General features: G+C 35.5%; 1 protein-coding gene across 3 annotated transcripts in view; it reads left to right on the top strand.

Annotated features, from left to right (window-relative positions):
- BTAF1 (B-TFIID TATA-box binding protein associated factor 1) overlaps positions 1–21,236 on the top strand; it is an 85,572-nt gene that overhangs the window by 7,329 nt on the left and 57,007 nt on the right. For all 3 annotated transcript variants that reach the window (XM_045567812.1, XM_045567814.1, XM_045567813.1), the window contains exons 2-8: positions 5,853–5,976; positions 9,656–9,770; positions 11,507–11,653; positions 15,200–15,363; positions 17,794–17,930; positions 20,209–20,338; positions 20,618–20,686. In XM_045567812.1, the coding sequence (XP_045423768.1) occupies positions 5,853–5,976; positions 9,656–9,770; positions 11,507–11,653; positions 15,200–15,363; positions 17,794–17,930; positions 20,209–20,338; positions 20,618–20,686 (886 nt within the window). The remainder of the gene's footprint in view (positions 1–5,852; positions 5,977–9,655; positions 9,771–11,506; positions 11,654–15,199; positions 15,364–17,793; positions 17,931–20,208; positions 20,339–20,617; positions 20,687–21,236) is intronic.

The raw sequence follows: 21,236 nt of genomic DNA, 5'->3' as shown, positions 1-21,236 counted from the left end.
CTGAGAAGTATGCTCAGCAAATCAATGAGATGCACCAAAAACTGCAACACCTGCAGCTGGCATTGGTCAACAGAAAGGGTCCAGTTCTTCACTACAGTGCCCGACCGCATGTCACACAACCAACGCTTCAAAAGTTGAATGAATTGGGCTACAAAGTTTTGCCTAATATGCCATATTCACCTGACCTCTCACCAACCGACTACCACTTCTTCAAGCATCTCAACAACTTTTTGCAGGGAAAATGCTTCCACAAACAGCAGAATGCAGAAAATGTTCTCCAAGAGTTCATCATATCCTGAAGCACAGATTTTTATGCTCAAGAAATAAACTTATTTGTCGGCAAAAATGTGTTGATTGTAATGGTTCCTATTTTGATTAATAAAGATGTGTTTGAGCCTTGTTATAATGATTTAAAATACACCGTCTGAAACCACAATTATTTTTGCACCAACATAATAAAATAAATATGAACCATGTCTTGTGTAGTTAGAAGATTGAAAATGGGCCAGATTTCTTACCATCCTTAATAGGTTCATAACCAGTGGATATTGTCAAATATAATTGCTTTATGTTTTATTTCAATTATCCTTCTACAGTAGTCTTTAGTAGCTTCCGTTCAACCTGACATCTGTTACCTCTGTCTCCTCCATCTGTCCTTCAGAGAATGAAGAATGGCTTTTTTTTTTTTCTGCTAGCATTCTGCAAGAGAAATTTTAGCCAAAAGGGATATTGTGGTAAGTACTGTCTTCCCTCAATCAGCCCTTCTTTTAACTTTCTTCTCTTCTGATCATCTAGCTTCCTTCAGACCTCTCCCTCACCGAGGGCCCTGTTTGCCCTCCAACATAGTACTGACCCTGTCTCATGCTCTCTCCCCTTCTCCTGCCAGTTCACTATACCAGTCTTTTCTCTTGTGGCCTGGCCCTGATGCTTACCCTGCTTGTCTCATAACTGGCTACCCTGGGTAACAGGTCAGACTGCCCTCTTGTCAGATCCTTGTCTGCTCATCCCTTTGTTCTTCCTTTTGTGTGGTGTCTAATATGCTACCCTGGAGAGAGAGGACTGGGGAACTCCAAAAGGGCCATTGAGTCAAGAGGACCAAAGAAGCATTCTTGTGTGCCCATTCCTCTCTATTCAGGGAGGCAAGTTTGGCTACCATCAGAGTCGAAGAAGTGAGGATGAACAGGCCTGGAATTAGATGAGAAAATGAGCTGCTCTTTTACCCTCAGGGGAGTTGGCTGGTGGAAGATCAGAGGTAACATGGCATTGGGATAAAAGGCTCTGCAGAAAGGAGAAGCAAGGAGAACTGTGCAGTTGTGGGACAGGATCAGCATTAGGTTAGAGAGGAGTGGAAAGTCTTTGGGTAGGAATGTGGTTCTGAATGAAACTGGGTAGCAAAGGACCAAAGGAAAGTTTAGGAAGGATGAAAATTATGAAGGAATACAGTGCCTTCCTCACGGCCTCTTTCAGCTTGCTGTTTGGAGCAGGGATAACTGCCTTGTTATTCAAAATGCTGAAGTACTGCTGTGCTGATCTTTTCACTTACTGAAACATTACCTTAGCATCAGTTCTGTTGTTTTTATAATTTGTTTTTATGTAATATGGCTATTACAGATGAAGGATGTTTCTCAAAGGAAGTAAAAAGAAATTGTAATATAGCGTATTCTTCCTTTAAAATTGGTACTTGCCCCCAAGAAACTTGAGCTTTTCCTTATCTATAATTTTGGTTACAATTAATACCAACTATTTAATAAATATTTGAATACTGTGAAAAGTGTCATGGGAGACAGTCATTGAAGGAGGTGAAGCCTAATGAACATAAGACATGACAAATTAAGAACATAATAAATACCTAAATGGCTGTTCAAGGTGAGAGTTCTTTTGGATTTCGGAAGAGAAAGTAATCTCTATTGTATAGTAGTCTGAAATGATTTCATTAAGGCAAAGGACTTTAGCTGAATTTTTTTTTTTTTTTTTTTTTTTGAGACAGAGTTTCACTTTGTTGCCCGGGCTAGAGTTAGTGCCGTGGTGTCAGCCTAGCTCACAGCAACCTCAAACTCCTGGGCTTAAGCGATCCTACTGCCTCAGCCTCCCCAGTAGCTGGGACTACAGGCATGTGCCACCATGCCTGGCTAATTTTTTCTACATATATTTTTAGTTGTCCAGATAATTTTTATTTCTATTTTTAGTAGAGACGGGGGGGGGGGGGGGGGAGGTCTCGCTCAGGCTGGTCTCAAACTCCTGACCTCGAGCAATCCACCCACCTTCAGCCTCCCAGAGGGCTAGGATTACAGGCATGAGCCACCACGCCCAGCCTGAATCTTGATGGATAGGTGAAGAGTTAAACCAAGAGAAGCCTTTTTCTTTCTTTTTTTTTTTTTTTTGGTGCAACACATTTTATTTCCGTTGTTACAGAAGCAAGCTCAGGGGCACCTGAAGCTCACCTCTAACAGTGCATCTGGTTAAATTAGGGGACACACCTGTGCTCCCAGCTGTGCCTCCCGCTGACATTTCCCAGTCCCACACCTAGGCACACACCTACATGCACACTTGCCCACAGGTGCAGTGAGACAGAGTCTGCACCCATCTTAGCCCTGACCAATGATCCACTCTGGGTATCTGGCAGAAACCAGCCAGGAAACCACCCCCTCCTGGAGGAGTGAGCCACTGTCACCCTGGCTGGGAAGGGTTCTCCCCGTTAACCTTGGCTGGGGGCACATGAGAAGACATTCTAAGTGGAGGAAACAGTATAGGCAAAATTGTAGAAACCAAAAAGACCCATATTTGAGGTAAAACGTGTTTGTTTTGGATTACTATCTGGTAGGTAAGTGTGAGCCAGTGAAAGTTTTAGAGTAAGGTAGTGATTTGATCAAAGGGTGCTTTAGGAAGTTAATCTGGCAACAGGATCACCAGGAGGTTGGGAGTGTGGCACTAGAGCTCCCAGATGGCCTAGCTATGGGGGAGTATTTGTACTGGGTGTAGAATTTCCCAAGGGAGAAAATGGTGAGAGATGAGCAGCAAGGATTGAATCTGGGAGGTGTTCATATTAAGAGTGGTAAGAATAGGAGAACCAAGGAAAGAAGAGTTTGGAGAACAGGGTAATAAGTGAAAACTTAGGGAGGAAAATATTTTAAGAATAGAGTACTTGCTAGCATCAGATGTCACAGAAGAGTCAAGAAAAATTGACTTTATGAAAAAAACTATTGGATTTGGAGTTTGAGTTTAGTGGTGACCTTCACTATGATGTTTCAGTAGTATAGAAAGAAAGTTGATTTATAAGGATAATTGTGTATGATGAAAGAGGTGATTTTTTTAAACACTTGTTTAAGATGCTTGTCAATAAAAAGAAAATGTTCTAGAAGATGGAGATCATGCAGTTTATTTTCTCAGTAGAGAGCTCTGCTTATTGGAAGATGGAAGGGAATGTATTAATAATAACACAGTGATTTGAGATATTGGAGGAAGGATAATTGAATGAGTATGGAAAGGGGATGTTATCAAGACAAAAGTAGGTCAGGAAACAATTTTTTTCTCCTTTGTCCCACTATCTCTAATTCACTGTATATCAATTCTGTAGCAAAAACCAGTGAATTAATGGATAAAGGCAAATGTTTAGATAGCCTTGAAGGAGTAAGGAGAAATATGGTGTCAAAAGGTGGAATATGTCTGTGCTCAGTCGAAATTAACTGTTGTGTTACTCTTTTTTCTTTATGTGACTAGCTTTATTTCCTAAAAATAATTTTCTTAAAATATATTCTCACCCTTAACTGTAAAATTTGAAGCTCGCCTCTTAGTGTTTTGTTCTTAAGCATTTGAAAAGTTTTGTAGTACCTTTAGCCTTCTTGACTGAAAAAGATGTATTTTAGTTGTATTTCTTACCAATTACAATGATTTAATGACTAATTTGATAAATACTACATTGTTACTATTTGCTTCTTAATGCCATACACACACACACACAAAACCTTGTGCATTTCATTTGCCTCCTTATAGGATTATCTATTTTTTTTTTATAAAAGGCTTTCGGAGCTTTGCTTTATAAATTTTTAGCTCTATGTGAGAGAAAAAGAATCCCAGAAGGAATATGAGCTTCTTTGTTAATGCTCATGTTTAGCTTTCAGACCTTGCTTTTTTTCTCTTCCTCCCTATATAAAATCTGAAGGTATATTCACTAAATTCCCCTGTGTAGAATTGGACACAGTTGATAACAGTCTTGCTCCACCTTGTTTAAAGGACTCATTTGTTCCAGATATGAAGCCTCCTTCCCTTTATTCTCTGTGGCATCATCCACTTTACCTCATTGAGTCTGATTAGTAGTGTAGTGGGGGGCTACACCTATACAGTATGTGGACAGGTGGTTGCAGTTACTTGTGACTTTGCCTCTCTAAGACTTTATAATTTTCCTGTGTTCCAGAAATACAGTTTCCCATTCCCACCTTATTCCAAGTGTAAGACAATTGTGATTTTATCACAAGCTTTGTTCTTTGTATAAGTGGCAGAACTGGGATTTGAATCGAGGCACTATGGCTGTGGAATTTATGCCATTATGCTATATGACTTTATAAACTCTTTCCTCAGGGATCATGTTTATTGCCATGTCTATACCTTTAGTCCCAACTTTCTCCTGAATTGTAGATCTCTTCTTTCTCCTCCTTGCTAGGATTGTAGATTGAGGTCTGCCCCTGTAGCCTAAAATTCTCTGAAAGTTTCCTTCCATTTTACTTCATGCTTCACACTGCTGCCAGATTAATCTTTCTAAAGCATAGCTGTAGTCTCATCACTCTCTTGACCTAAGACCATCATGCTTGCACTGTACATTCAAAGGTCTCCACAGTAGGGCTTCACCTACTTCTGTACCTGCATCTCTGACTATTCTCTTAAGTGAACCCTGAATTAGAACCAAGTTATGTTAACTCACTTGCCTAAATATACTCTCTCTTTTCTTATAGCTGTGCTCTTGTTTTCTCTCTTCTAAGTGTTTCTTCCTTTTTCCCTTTCACCACCTCATCTCCACCAGTATTGAAATCATTTTCTACCATTAAGATGCATCTCATACACCATTTCTTTTATGAAGCCTTTTCAGTATTACACAGTTGGAGATGTAGTATTTGCTCCCTTCTTTCACACTTCTCAAAGCACTTTATACTTCTTTTCTGACACCTGTCTTACCATACTCTATATTATAATTATTTATATACTTGCCTTACCTGCTTCCCCAACCCTAGTAGCCAGTTCCTGGAGAGTAGAGATCAGGCATCTCCTGTAGCCCTAGCATAGGTATTTTTTTTTCAAATTGTTTATTATTATTATTTTAAATTGACACATAATTGTACACATTTATGGGGTACATACAGTGTGATATTTCAATACTGTATGGAGTATAATTATCAAGTCAGGGTGATTAGCATATCCATTACCTCAAACATTTATCATTTCTTTGTGTTGGGAACATTTAAAATCCTCTCTTTTAGCTATTTGAAAATATATAATAAAATGTCATTAACTGTAGTTACCCTACAGTGCTATAGAATACTATAACTTATTTCTCCTATCTAGCCATGATTTCATTTCCATTAACCAACCTCTCCCTATCCCTCCACTGTCCCCAACCCAGCCTCTGGTAGCCACTATTCTACTTTCTACTTCTATGAGATCAACTCTTTTAGCTTCCATATATGAGTGAGAACATGCAGTATTTATCTCTCTGGGTCTAGCTTTTTCACTTAACATAATGTCCTTCACACTTAATCTGTTTTAGCATAGGTCGCTTTTCATAGCATCTGCTCAATACATTTATTGACTCAAACATATGAGGAAACACATTCAGAATAACCATTATATTTTTGTTATTTTAGGCTTGATCGTCTATTTATTTTACTGGATACTGGAACTACTCCAGTTACAAGAAAAGCTGCTGCACAGCAACTTGGAGAAGTGGTGAAGCTTCATCCTCATGAACTAAATAATCTTCTATCTAAAGTAAGAACTCTTAATTCTTTTAGTATTATACAATTGTAGAGACTTGTCCATGGATAGGAATACAAAAGTAAAGGTAAAAACCATCGTATTTCAGTAATAATTTGTGATCTCCAAATTCCTTTACATATTTTAATATTTCTCCAAATATTTTTAAATTTTTTGCTGTTTCTTATTTTTTGTCATAAGATTTACAGGTTTTTTGAATCAAGTTTAATTGTTTAAGGGTTTTGACAATATAGAACCTTTTGCTTGTGGCACAAATTTGACTCTGTCCCAGTTTGGTAATGAACTAAGTTGTTACTCTGATTTGTTAGTGGTCTAACTTGTTCTTAATGGCCAATAATTATATCATAGTTGGTAGTCTTGAGATGGGTGAGTACTGATGAGCAATGACTGAAATATATGAGAAGCTAGATGTCATATTACATCTTTAGTTATCAGCTGTTTGAAAGTGGAGACTTTCTGTTTTGGTGGATTAGTGTTTTTATAATCCTATCGCATGTTCTTTCCTTAAGCAATGGCTGTATCTTTACTGAACTCTGTAGGCTTGCTAAAGTATACCTGTATGGTAGTAAGTGGAAAATTCCATGTGTTTAATTCCCTAGCATGTAAAATAAAGCAGGAGCGCTTTGTGTGGAGGGAGGGGGTAGGGGAAGGTGAATACAGGATAGGGTGAGGGAGCAATATGATTGCCCAGACAAAGTCTTGTCCCCTTTCATTCTCATTTGTCCCTCCCTAATATTTTCAAGTAGGAGTTCTTTTTTTTTTTGATAAGTAAAGAGGCTTTATTGGAGCACTCCTGGGTGGGGATAACGAGTCCCAAGAGAGGGACCTGGGCGAGCTTCACGGGCCCCATGAGTGGAACCAGAGAAGTCGCCTAAGTAGGGGTTCTAAGCCCTTTCTCAGCATACACAAATCTGCATTGTATGTTTGTGACCATAAGGGCTAACAATGACTCTCTTTCCAATACTCAGATATCATCAGGACTTTCTAACTAAGATGTAGATGGAGAGACAGTGATTTGATACCTATAGACTCCACATTCTCAGAGTGAAGAAGGATACATATTAGGCAATGTTACACTCATATATAGGGTGGGGACACAGAAAAGCATACACATTTCGTTCTCTCATTCTAAAGGAAGAAATGGAGGATGGAATGACCTGAAACTGGAAACAATGAAAAGGACTAATCTGTACTGATCTGAGAAAAAGGTTTCCAGCCTTCTAAGTGAGTTCTGGTCTTCTTAACTCAGACCCCAGCATATTGGCTGCCATCAGATCATTCCAAAAGAGGCAAAGTTTGTCTTTAGCACTGTTTTGCCTCATTTCCTCTTTTCTCTGCCCTCACTGTTTTCTTGCTGCCTTTTGATTTTGTGTGTGTGTTTTTTTTAAGCAGCTTTATTGAAGTATAGTTTACATACCATAAGTATACAATTCAGTGATATGTAGTATATTACCGTAGTGTGCAACAGCCATCATCACAGTCTGATTTTAAAACATTTATCACCACAAAAAGAAACCTCATACCAATCAGCAGTCACTCTCCATTCCTCCCTCTCCCATACCTAGTCCTGGTCAACCACTAAACTAACTTTGTACGTAGAGTTGCCTATTCTGAATATTTTATATAAAATGAATCATGCATTTGTAATTCTTGTGACTAGTTTCTTTCACTTAAAATAATGTTTTCATATTTCATATTGCAAAATAATATTCCATTGTATGGATATGGATATACTATACATACATACCATATCTTATTTATTCATTTATCAGTTGATGAACATTTGGATTGTTTCCACTTTTTGGCTGATGTACTATGAAAAATTTATGTACAAATTTTTGTATGGAAGTATGTTTTCATTCTCTTTGATGTATACCTGGGAGTAGACTTGCTGAACCATATGGTAACTGTGTTTAACTTTATGAGGGACTGCCAGATTTTTCCAAAGTGGTTCCACTATTTTACATTTCCAACAGTAGTGTACAAGAGCTCAGATTTCTCCACATCCTTGCCAACACTTATTCACTGACTTTTTAATTATAGCCATCCTAGTGGATATGAAGTGGTTTGGATTTGCATTTCTCTGATGACTAATGATGTCAGGCATCTTTTCATGTGTCTGTTCATTTGTATATCTTCTTTGGAGAAATAATAGATCCCTTGCCCATTTTTAAATTGGGTTATTTGTCCTTTTATTATGGGTTGTAAGAGTTCTTTGTATAGTCTGGATACAAGTCTCGTATCAGGTATATGATTTGGAAATATGTTCTTCTAGTCTGTGGGCTGTTTTTTCACTGTCTTGAACATCACTTGTGCTCCTGGTGTCATATCTAAGAAACCATTGCCTAACCCAAGATCACAAAGATTTACCCCTATATTTTCTTCTAAGAGTCTTAAAGTTTTAACTCTTGCTTTTAGGTTTATGGTCCATTTTGGGGTTAATTTTTGTACATAGTTTGAGGTAGGTATTCAACATCATTCTTTTGCATGTGGCTATCCAGTTGTTTCAGCATCATTTGTTGAAAAGACTATTATTTCCCCATTGAATTGTCTTGGTAACTTTGTTGAAAATCAGTTGACAGTAGACACAGGCTATTTCTGAACTCTCAGTTCTATCCCATTGATCTATATGTATATCATTTTGTCAGTACTACAGAGTCTTGGTTACTTTTGCTTAGCAGGAGGTTTTGAAATCAAGAAATGTGAGTTGCCTGGCATGGTGGCAGGCACCTGTAATACCAGCTACTTAAAAGACTGAGGCAAAAGGATCATTTAGGCCCAAGAGTTCAAGGCTATGGTGTACTATTATCATGGCTTTGAATAGCAATCCAGCCTGGGCAGCATAGCAAGACCCCATCTCTAAAAAAATTACAAAGAAAAAAAGAAGTGTAAGCCTACCAACTATATAATTTTTCTTAAAGATTGTCTTGGTGATTCTGGGTCTCTTGCATTTCCATATGAATTTTAGGATCAGCTTGTCCATTTCTGCAAAAAAGCCAGCTGGGATTTTGAGAGGAATTGTGTTGAATCTATAGATTAATTTAGGGGATGTTACTTACCTTAACAATATTAAGTCTTCCAATCCATGAACACGAAGTGTCTATTTATTTAAATCTTTCATTTCTTTCAGCAAAATTTTAAATGTTTTGTAGTTTTTAGTGTACAGGTCTTGCACTTCTTTTGTTAAATTTATTCTTAAGTGTTTTCTACCTTTTGATGCTATTGGAAATGGCATTGTTTTCTTAATTTCATTTTCAGATTAATGTGTAGAAATATGGTTGATTTTTATATATTGATCTTAACATCTTATAATCATACTGAACTTAGGTATTCATTCTACTGTTTTTTTTTAACTTTTAAGTCTTTTTATATTAAGTAATGGGACTTAATAAAAAATAAGTGCTTTGCTTTTTAATATATTAAATAACTATGTTTTTCTTAAAATACACTTCAGCATGTTTTTGTTAAATTTTCTTATTTCCACTTTGTAAGGGGGTAGTGGTATTTCCTGTGAATGACAGACTCTTGTAAATGATTTTAATACTTGTGATGTATTTTATATGTATTTGGAGGGCTGCTGAGTTACAAATTAATAACAAGTAAATTTATATTTCTCTGTTCTGGCTAACTTGAGCAAACAATTTTTTTATGTATAACTTTTATAATTTTTAAGGTATTGATATATTTAAGGAGTGCAAATTGGGATACCCGGATTGCAGCAGGACAAGCTGTCGAAGCTATAGTGAAAAATGTACCTGAGTGGAATCCAGTGCCAAGAACCAAACAAGGTGCTTTTAAGTGGAAAAGTAGTTTGAAGTAAAAACCTAACTGTAGAATTGACTATAATATACATTTTGTATTTTAATAATTTTAATTTAGAGGCTTAATTTTCATGCTTTTAGGTGCAGCTTTGTCAGGAAATGATATTGAATAAGGTGATTTTCACTACACTTAAAACTACTGGATAAACAAAATGTTTTTACATGTATTTTAAATTATTAATTTTATAGTATGCTTGATTTATAGAGATTATTACTTCCCCTCAAGAAATTTACATTCTAAAAAAAGAAGTTAAATCAATACAGTATAAATATTTGAAACAGTCTGTTATATCTTCTTGTTGGTGGGAGTGTAGTTATTTTCTAAATGTAAGCACAATTATATATGGATATTTGGAGTACTAAGTCTTTCGTGTTATTTTTGTGTGTGTGTATGGAGATGGTTTCTTGCTATGTTCGCTGGTCTGGAACTCCTGGCATCCAGTGATCCTCCTGTCTTGGCCTCCCAAAGTTCTGGGATTACTGGTGTGAGCCACCACGCCCAGCCAAGTCTTTGGTTTTTATATGCCCTTTAGATGTCTTGTAGTGGAAAAAATTTTGTTTTCTGATTGCCTGTAATGACATTTAAAAACACAAGCTTTTGAAAGTTGTAAAAGGTGTATGTTTTAATTAAGTCAGAATTTAATGTCGTGCAGTGAGATTCATTTTCAACTTATAATGTCACTTTTATCATCACTTTTAGCTTGCCTAAAATTTTTGCTTTTATTTGGTGGCACCTATCATTTTGAGTTATTGTATTAATTTATCTTCTCTCATCAAATGAAATGTACGACCAGAAGTAGTTATGGCTTGTTTCAGAAAAGAGCCTTTTGTTTTTCAGCACATTATCCCTGCTTGTTTAGATATGTAGAGATACTACAACTCAGATCCATTTTTAAAATCTTGTTAAATTAGTTACACTAGCATTAAAATTTTTGGTGAGGTTGCTTGTCATCACTAGAAAACTTAAAACATTCATAATAGTTAATCTAAGTTAAACAATTATGCTTTAGTTTACAGATGAATTGCATGCAAGTGCCAGCTAAGCAAACTATTATAAAGTCAGTGAGCAATATATTTTAACGTTTATATTGGTATAACCTTTTTGGGGGAGGAACACAGAACATTTTACAGATACTTTTAGACCTCAGATGGATATATAATTTTAGCAGTTCATCAGGAGATTATAATTTCTTCAGAGTATGGGAAGTGAGTCCTGTTGAATACATAGTGGCCTAGCCATTCCTCAAGTATAGGAAGGGATGATGCTTATTAACCTTGTTCGTGAATACATTCTGTGAATATTTTTGTCTTCTAATTTAGCACTATAATAAGCTCATGCTGTTACCTTGGTATTTTTAGACTCTTTAACAGTAAATGGAGACAGCATGATGTTTAACATATACATTTCAGCATAGAAATGCGTGTCTTCATATAACATTGTGCTTTAGTGGTTGGAAACAGTTACACATACCCACACTAACGTTGTGATGGTTTGTAGAAGGGGAGCCAGCAATTTAATAATTTATTCACAGATAACTAAGACCTGATCATAAATAAATTTAAGTACCTTTTCTACCTCCTCCACTTTTACTTTTCTTAAAATATTACCCACATACTACAAGTAATGATATACTATTTTCTTTCATTCCATGCTTTTGAATGAAATTAATATGGCCAAATTAATATTTTTAAACCTCATCTAGAACCCACTGCAGAAAGTTCTATGGAAGATTCATCTACTGCAGATCGATTGAATTTTGACAGATTTGATATATGTAGATTGTTACAACATGGTGCATCGCTCTTGGGATCTGCTGGTGCAGAATTTGAACTCCAAGATGAAAAATCAGGTAGGTTGTAGTCCTATAGAAGAAGATCTGACATATTTATGTGTTTTCAAACTAATTTGTCACGTGGTATGCTGTTCTTCAGTCATCTGTAATCTAACACGTCATGAAATATAAATTGAAGTCTGTGTGGGTGGGTTGAAGATAACCAGCAGTATTTGGTCTAAAGCTACAATGTAAGGATTTTTTTCCCTCTGAGTATGTACTATGTAGATGCATCATTAATTGATACATATTAATATTTCAGCAATAATTTTATTATATAATATAGAAATTATAAAGTGTTATCCAAGGGCCTTAGGTTAATAGATCTTAAAATCAGGATTAGTACAGATTGTGGTAATGTTTTCACAGTTCTGGAAATTTGAGAGGTTTTATGATTGTTTTATTTTTATCATGTATTTTGTTAGATCTACTTATGCTTTGTTCACAAAGCAAAAGTAAAAAAATAAAATTTGGATAGGTAATTGTCCCATTATCTTCAAACTTACAGAATCTGAGTATAAAATAAATGTTTTGGCCATTCAAGATTGTGGCCTGGAATGGAAAAAAACCTTTATATTTTTAATGGATTTTTGTAAGTAAATAAATTGCCCTTTTGTCTAAAAACCCAAACAGAATAGTGTTCTGTTTTGTTGCTAACTAATCATCATTCAGAGCCTAAGTTAATCTTGAAATGATCTTCAATTTGTTCATCTTATAAATACCCATTCCCTCTTGCTTAGTATGGATTCTATTAAAAGATCTAGTTTTTTTTTTTAGCAGAAAATCCATGTATTGAAATATGCCATCACCTCATTTCTTAATTTAATGAAGTCTTAAAAGTTATAAGTTAAAATCTCATTAATATAAGTTAAAATCTTATGATGTTTCTCTCAAATTTCCTTTTCTTTTACTTTTTTTTTGGGAGGGTGAGCTAAATAGTAATTTATTATTTTTTTTATTTCAATAGATTTAGAGGGTCCAAGTGTTTTTTTGTTCCGTTGATGAATAGCATAATGCTGAAGTCGGCACTTTCAGTGTACCCAGCACCAAAATAGTGTACATTCTACCTGATAGATAGATTTTTATCCCTCAACCCCCTCAACCTCCTTTTTAGTTTTCAATGTCCATCACACTTTATGACCATATATACCTCTCTTTTAGCTCCCACTTATTTTTTTGTTGTTGTTGTTGAGACAGAGTCTCACTCTGTTGCCCGGGCTAGAGTGCCATGGCATCAGCCTAGCTCACAGCAACCTCAAACTCCTGGGCTCGAGCAATCCTACTGCCTTAGCCTTCCGAGTAGTTGGGACTACAGGCATGCACCACCATGCCCGGCTAATTTTTTCTATATATATATATATATATATATATATATATATATATATATATTAGCTGTCCAAATCATTTCTTTCTATTTTTAGTAGAGACGGGGTCTCACTCTTGCTCAGGCTGGTCTCGAACTCCTGACCTCGAGCGATCCTCCTGCCTCGGCCTCCCAGAGTGCTAGGATTATAGGTGTGAGCCACCGCGCCCGGCCTTAGCTTCCACTTATAACTGGGAACATGTGGTATTTGTTTTTCCATTCCTGAGATACTTCACTTAGGATAATGATCTCCAGTTCCATCCAAGTTGCTGCAAAAGACATTATTTCATTCCTTCTTATGGCTGGGTAGTACTCCATAGTACATATGTATTATCTATACACCACATTGTCTTTATCTACTCATCAGTTGATGGGCACTTAGGTTGTCTTTGCAGTTGTGAATTGTGCTGCGATAAACATTTGGGTTCAGGTGTCTTTTTCAAAAAATGACCTCTTTTTCTCTGAGTAGATACCAGTAGTGGGATTGGTGAATTGAGTGGTAGGTCTACTTTTAGTTCTTTAAGGAAACTCCATACTTTTTTCCATAGATGTTGTACTAGTTTACATTCCCACCAGCAGTGTGTAAGCGTTCCCTTTTCACTGCATCCGTGCCAACATCTATTGTTTTTTGACTGTTTAGTAATGGCCATTCTGACAGGGGTAAGGTGGTATCTCATTGTGGTTTTAATTTGCATTTCCCTGATGATTAGTGATGCTGAGCATTTTTTCATATGTTTGTTGGCCATTTGTCTATCTTCTTTTGAAAAAAATCTGTTCGTGTCTTTTGCCCACTTTTTGATGGGGTTATTTGTTTTTTTCTTGCTAATTTGTTTGAGCTCTTTGTAGATTCTGGATGTTAGCCCTCCCTTTGTCTGATGTATAGTATGCAGATATTTTCACCCATTTTGTAGGTTGTCTGTTTATTGATTATTTATTTCCTTTGCTGTGCAGAAACTTTTTAGTTTGATTAAGTCCTGTTTATTTATTTATTTTTGTTGCTGTCTTTGCTTTTGGGGGTCTTAGTCATAAATTCTTTGCCTAGGCCAATGTCCAGAAGAGTTTTTCCTGTGTTTTCTTCTAGAATTTTTATGGTTTCAAGACTTACATTAAATCTTTAATCCATCTTGAGTTGATTTTTGTATATGATGGAGAGATAGGAATCCAGTTTCATTCTTCTGCATGTAGCTGTCCGGTTTTCCCAGCACCATTTATTGAATAGGATGTCCTTTCCTCAGTGTATATTTTTGTCTGCTTTGTTGAAAATCAGTTGGTTGTAGCTATATGACTTTATTTATGGATTCTCTGTTCTGTTCCATTGGTCTGTGTGTTTACCTTTATACCAGTGTTTTGGTTACTATAGCCTTATAGTATAATCTGAAGTCAGGTAGTGTGATGCTTCCAGATTTGTTCTTTTTGCTTAGGCTTACTTTGGCTATTCAGGCTCTTTTTTGGTTCCATATGAAGTTTAGGATTGTTTTTTCTTGATCTGTGAAAAATGATGTTGGTATTTTGATGGGAATTGCATTGACTTTGTGCATCATTTTGGGCAGTGTGGACATTTTAACAATGTTGACTCTTCAAGATTGTTTTGACTATTCTGGGTCTTTTGCATTTCCATATGAATTTTAGAATCAATTTGTCAAAGTCTGCAAAAAAAAGCCAGCTGGGATTTTGATAGCAATTGGGTTGAATCTGTATATCAATTTGGGAAATATCAGTGTCTTAATAATATTTAATCTTATGATATGTGAACATAGAATGTCTCTTCATTTATTTAGATCTTTAATTTCTTCCTCAATATTTTATATAGTTTTAACAGTGCAAGTTTTAAGTTTTCTTTTTGTTGCTATTGTAAATTAAATTGTTTTCTAATTTCATATTTGGGTTTTTGTGTCTTTAAATCTTTTTTTTCCACTCTTTGTTCTTTAGATTGAGTACTATGTACTGCTCTGGGAATACATGGAGGAATTGCAATAAAATCTCCTAGAATATTTTGTTAGCTAGAACACTATTTTCCAATCATAATTAGGTAATAGAGTTTATGAGATGTTCAGAGATGATTGTGAGTGTGACTTGTTTTATTGGTGGCTGAAGGGGTGTTTTAGAAGTTCTTTCTTTTTTATTTTAATGGAGTCTGATCTGCTTATATTAGAAAACTTCTTAACGGATTTGGAGGAAATGTATTTCTTTTCTGTTTAAAGGTGAAGTGGATCCTAAAGAGAGGATAGCACGCCAACGGAAACTATTACAGAAGAAACTTGGCCTTAATATGGGAGAAGCAATTGGAATGAGTACTGAAGAACTCTTCAATGATGAAGATTTGGATTATACCCCAACTTCAGCAGCCCTTGTAAATAAACAACCTGTAGGTAAAACGTTTGGTTGTTTGATTGCAAGTAATAATACAAAGGGTTTGCTTTATTTTGCTTATGTAATGATAACTTTTTTAAAATGCTGTGCTTATTTCTACTCATTGCCGCTTTGTGCCATCAAAATTTTGTGTCTTTTAAACTGGATTTTTGGTGACAGATTCTACAGAGACAGAAGTTCAGCCTACTTACTAGACACTGGACTATTAGATAAAAGTTGTAGTGAACTTTATTTCCCCCTTTTCTTTTCTTAAGAGACAGGGTCTCACTTTATCACCCAGTCTGGAGTGCAGTGGCCTGATCATATCTCACTGTAACCTCAAACTTCTGGGGTCAAACAATCTTTCCACCTCAGCCTCTCTAGTAGCTAGAACTACAGGAGTGTGTGACCATGCTTGGCTAATTTTTTTATTTTTCATAGAGACAGGGTCTCACTGTGTTGCCCAGGCTGGTCTCATGAACTCCTGGCCTCGTGGTCCTCTTACCTCAGCCTCCCAAAGTGCTGGGACTACAGGCATGAGCCACCACACCCAGCCATATAGTGGACCTTTTAGGAGCCACTGGTATTGTAAAATTGTTTGCTCTAATTGCTCTTTTTTGTGGTTCTTTGGTATAGGAAAAAAAAAGTAATTTGTGGGGAGAGTAAGAGACAGTAAGGGCTATCATAGTTAGATATGATGATAGAAGTCTTTAGAGCTATGATTCATTTTTTTAATTGAAAAATATGACAAGACTTTCAGACAACAAAAAAGTATATATAATATGAAGTAAAAAGTTTCTTTTTATACGTAGCATTTACATTATAAAAAGAAATTTTTTGCCGGTAATTCATGGACATACATGTTCCCATTCCGCATAGGCAACCCTTTTTAAGTTATGCGTACATCCTTCCTGAAATTTTCTATGTACATATATATATATATACACACACACACATACACAAGCGTATATGTCTTTTTTAAGCCAAGTTCACCTTTTCCCACTTTACACTTAATATTATACGTAATATTAAGCTTAATGTATCAGTATGTGCAGATTGACTCCATTCTTTTTTGACAGCTTCATGCTATTTTGTCTTGTGGCTGTACCATATTTTCACTCTCTTTTCCTCCTTTTTCCCTATTCTCCCAATTCCCAACAGCTGTGTATGTGCTGCTTAACTTTTTTTATGCCACAGACACTTTTGAAGCTCTAGTAAAAGCTATAGCTCTCTCCTCAGAAAAATGCATATGTAAGTGAAATATTACATTTCGAGGGATTTAGTACTCTTCACCCGTCCCCTCAATATCCTTTTAAGGGCCCATGGACCCCATTAAGAATTCCTGCTTTGCAGTCATGGATCCCTTATCTTGTCCTTCCCATGTCTTTTCCCTTTGCTTCGGTAGAGAATGATTCCATTTGCTTTCATATTAGTTGTACTCTAAACCATTGGAATTTGTAAAGTATATTTTTTAGGGTCAGGATGTGTGTGATGAATAAGTTTTGCAGACAAGAAAAACAGTGGCAGATATGGAGGGAGAAAGTATAAAAAGGCAGAAATATAATGACAACTAGGAAGGAACAGAAGGAAATGGGGTAGAACAGGAAGTATAAGATACAAATAAAAGATAAAGAAGAAAATAGAATAAGGGAGAATAAAAATGCAGTAGTGTGATCACAGTATGGGTAATTGAACATGGTGTAAGAAAATGAATGGGCAAGTATATTAGACAAAGTGGGTTATAGGCCTCAGAATAGTTGGATATAGGATGGGCAACACCACTTTGGAGTTTGCAGGATCCAGGTTTGGTTGGCCTTATATATCATGGCCCTTTGGAGGAAGGTGCTTTGGTTGTTGCCATAGACTCTTTACAGCTGCATTGCCTTGTATATGCCAGTGGTTCCTGGACTAAGACTGCAGCTGAACATCCACAGTCTTTATAGTGTCTCCTTTGAATGGAAAAGAAAACAAAATGAATAGGCAGTGAGTGGTTAAGAGGAAAGGAGCATGTGGGCTAAGTTGACTATAGGATGCTGGACCATCCACTTATGCCTATAATTATTTTTATCTTTTTCAGAAGATAATGATTACCAGTTTCTTTTATTGGCAATTACTCTTATAACTTTTATGTGGTATTGTGGTTATTTGAAGTCTAACCTTTTCAAAGCCTTCTCTGTGGGTTAGGATCATACATTTGTGCCACATCTATGGCATTAAAGTTAAGTGTATGCATTATCTGTTGAGAACTGAAAGGATAGGGAAGAAGGAGGAAAAGAATGAAATTATGGTACAGCCATACAGCAGAATAGCATGTGTGTGTCAAAAAAGAATGTGATCAATCTGTATATACTGAAATTTATAGTTTTAGTTTTCTTCTGAGGTTAAGATTTTAGGGTATTACTTTTAATTTTAAAACTTCAAACTCAGCATTCTTTTATTCTTTTAGACTCTTCAGGCAGCTGAATTGATTGACTCAGAATTTCGAGCAGGAATGAGCAATAGACAAAAGAACAAAGCTAAAAGAATGGCCAAATTATTTGCAAAACAGAGATCCAGGGATGCAGTGGAAACTAATGAAAAGAGGTAATAATCTTTTTCTGCTTATTCACTTAAAACAATAAAGCTGTGTAGTTTAAATCTGTGTCTGCTTGATTAATAAAAACATTTTGCTGACATGGTTAGCTGGCGAGTACTGTTTGGATTGTCTTAGTTGTCAGAGAGTATTTACTGTTACTAGGGACTAAGATCACTTCCCCAGAAAAATCTACATGTGCAGATTTTTTTTCTTACTGAGTATTGGCTGTGAATGAGGGCTGAAGGTCCAAAAGTGGGAGAGCATTCTAGGCAGAGGGAATAAGTGTAAATGCCTTAATTATGGAATATTCAAGAAACAGAAGGAAGGGCAGTGTGGCTGGGATGAGTGGACAGAATAGTAGAAAATGAAGTCAGAGAGGTGGGCTAGGGACCACAACTTAAGAACACTGCATTAGTAAAGTGAGAAGTATTATGACAGTATTCCATTACCTGTTCCCCAAGCTGGGGCTATGCTAAATAGCAGGTAATAATCTAGGCTTGCTTACTTAATCCTTTTGTAGGAAAGAACTCTGTAGGTAAAGTCACTGTCTTCACTTTGTTAATGAGTTAATAAAAGTGGTATCCATGCATAGCTTAGTGCAGCATTTCTCAAAAGTTCAAAACTAAAAGTGCAGATTCTTGGACCCCACTTAGATCTGTTAAATCAGAATCTTTAGTGGTGTTCAAGAAATATTTGAGAAAATGATGAATAATAAATGAATACTAAAAATAAATGAATATTTTTAGATGAATAATAAATGAATAACATAAATGAATATTTTTTAGATGAATAATAAAAAGCCTGTGAAAATAGGGGTTTGTTACAGATGACAGATCTTTTGTTCTTTCTATTCACAGAAAGCTAAAAAGTGGTTAGTGTTTGGGGATAAATAATAAACATCTACTTGGTAGAAGTTTGAACTTGGGGTTAGGTTTTTAAAATGTAAAGCCTTCGTTGAGCTTGATAACTACAGGGTTTTTTTTTTAAAGTTAATAGCTCAGTAGGGTCATATAGTAACCTAATAAATGTTTCTAGTGGTTTTTATTCATACAAGCACTTTCACCCAAAGATTTGAATGTTGGAAATATTAAGCCTTATTTTTCAGAGTTCATGAATCATTCATTCTACAAATATTTATTAAATATCTTCTATGTGCAAGGTACTGTTAGAGGCCCTGAGGATAGAAGAGTGAATAAAATAGTTAAGAATTCCTGCCTTTGAGGCTTACATTCTAGAAAGAAAGATGGGAGATAAGATAAATAAGGAATATGTTGTGTGTGTTTATGTGTAAAATATACATCATGTTAATGGTAATGGTTAAGAGGGGAAAGAAGATAAAACTTAGAAGGAACATGTGAAATGTTTTTTGGGTATAGAGTTGGAAATTTTAAATAGAATGGTCTGGGAGGGCATCAGAGAGGTGACTTTCAGAGATCTTAAAGAAAGGAGAGTACTAGTTCTAGGAATATTCCAAATAGAGTGAATTACCAGGGCAAATGCCTAGAAGTGGAAATAAGCCAAATAAGTTCAAGGACCTAAGGTGACCAACCAATGTGGGTAGATTAGAGAAGATGAAGGGAAGAGTAAATAGGGGATGAGGTTAGGGAGGCTCAGATTTCTTTTATCATCTTATAGAAAAAATGGCCAAATAAATCACATTGTTAAGATAGAGAGAAGGGGAAATATTTATAGAAAATAATGCTATATGTGCTTTAAAAAGTGCTAATTTTTCCATTTTTTAAATATTGAATAAAGGTAGTCTTACTTGTCCTCTCCTTTGTAATATTAGATTGGCCTCAATATTTTTGGTCTTTATGTCATAAAATAACATTTCCTCAAATTTTCTGTATACTTTTTTCATTGGTTATTTTCTTATCTATCTATATTTTTCAAGAACTATAGTAAGGTTATACTTTATTACTCACTATATTAGTTTTCTCTAGTGTACAAAAGCCTAAAAATAGTTAGGGTATTAGACCAAGAGAATTTAGAGTTAAAAAGGAGAAGAGCTGATTAGTAAGAGGAAGGAAAACTTATCTGTTAAATTTGAGACCCAATTTGAAAGGAAGAATTCACTAACCTGTAAAATAGTTAGGATGTATTTTGTTCAAAAAGTTTTAAGTAGTTAGTCTCACTTGAAACATGGAATTTTAAGTAAACCATGTAAGCAGAATATGATAAAACATTTGTTCAAATGATGGATTCACATTATCTTTTATTCACTTTAGTCATTGTGGTTCACATTATCCTTTATTCACTTTTTAAATGGTGACTTTTATTTTTTAGCAATGATAGCACTGATGGAGAGCCAGAAGAAAAGAGACGGAAAATAGCAAATGTTGTTATCAATCAGTCTACGAATGATTCCAAAGTTTTGATTGATAATATTCCAGACAATTCTTCCTTAATTGAAGAGGTACTATTGAAATGCTCTAAGTGTCCATTAAAATGGTTTAGAATTTTTTCAAACTAGTGAGTCAGTAGACAATATTGAATAATCTGTCAATTGAGAGAAATTTTATTGATAAAAATTATATCTTTACCTCATTAGTAAAAAAAATCTTATTTAAATTTTTAAAATACCAATTATTATATTATTACTAGACCCATAAATAAGTGTACTTTAACAAATTACTTAAATTGTTAGCGTAAAATAGACCTTTTGAACTAGTAGCAATTCTGTTTTTCTAATTAGACAAATGAATGGCCTTTGGAAAGCTTTTGTGAAGAACTTTGCAATGACCTTTTTAATCCCTCCTGGGAGGTAAGATTTCTTCATTACAGTTTCTCTCAGCTCTATTTTCTGTGCTAATGAAGGGAACAATGTCAAGAACTGTATACTTTGTCAGGGTGCCTGTTCTCCCTGTGTTCCTCTCAGGACTCAGGGCACATCATATCATTGACCTAAGTAGAAAACTTTAGACTGATTTTCACCATTCATATCCTTGTAATCATATTCTGTAGTGAATTGTTTTATTTCTGTTCGTTCTTTCCACTATAATCTAAAGGCTTGCATATCTCTCTCCCAGTCAGTCAAAATTGCTTCCTTTCCTTTGGAAGTGAATGATTTTGACAGATCAAGAACAGTAGTTTCCAAACAAGCTTTTTAGACTCAGAAATCTTTAGAGAAAATCTTGAACAGATTCCAAAATGGAGAAAAGATGACAGGATGAAGCTCCTCTGGTTGAAGTTGAAGACTGGTAGATTCAAACCATTGTGTCCCCCTTCAGTTCTCCTTTGGGTCATTTAAAAAATATTGCTTCAGAATGCCTTTTTTTTTTTTTTTTTTTGAGACAGAGTCTCACTCTGTTGCC

The sequence above is a fragment of the Lemur catta genome, chromosome 14 (genome assembly GCF_020740605.2).
Source record: "Lemur catta isolate mLemCat1 chromosome 14, mLemCat1.pri, whole genome shotgun sequence".
NCBI lineage: Eukaryota > Metazoa > Chordata > Mammalia > Primates > Lemuridae > Lemur > Lemur catta.
This window is presented reverse-complemented; position numbering and strand designations above follow the sequence as displayed.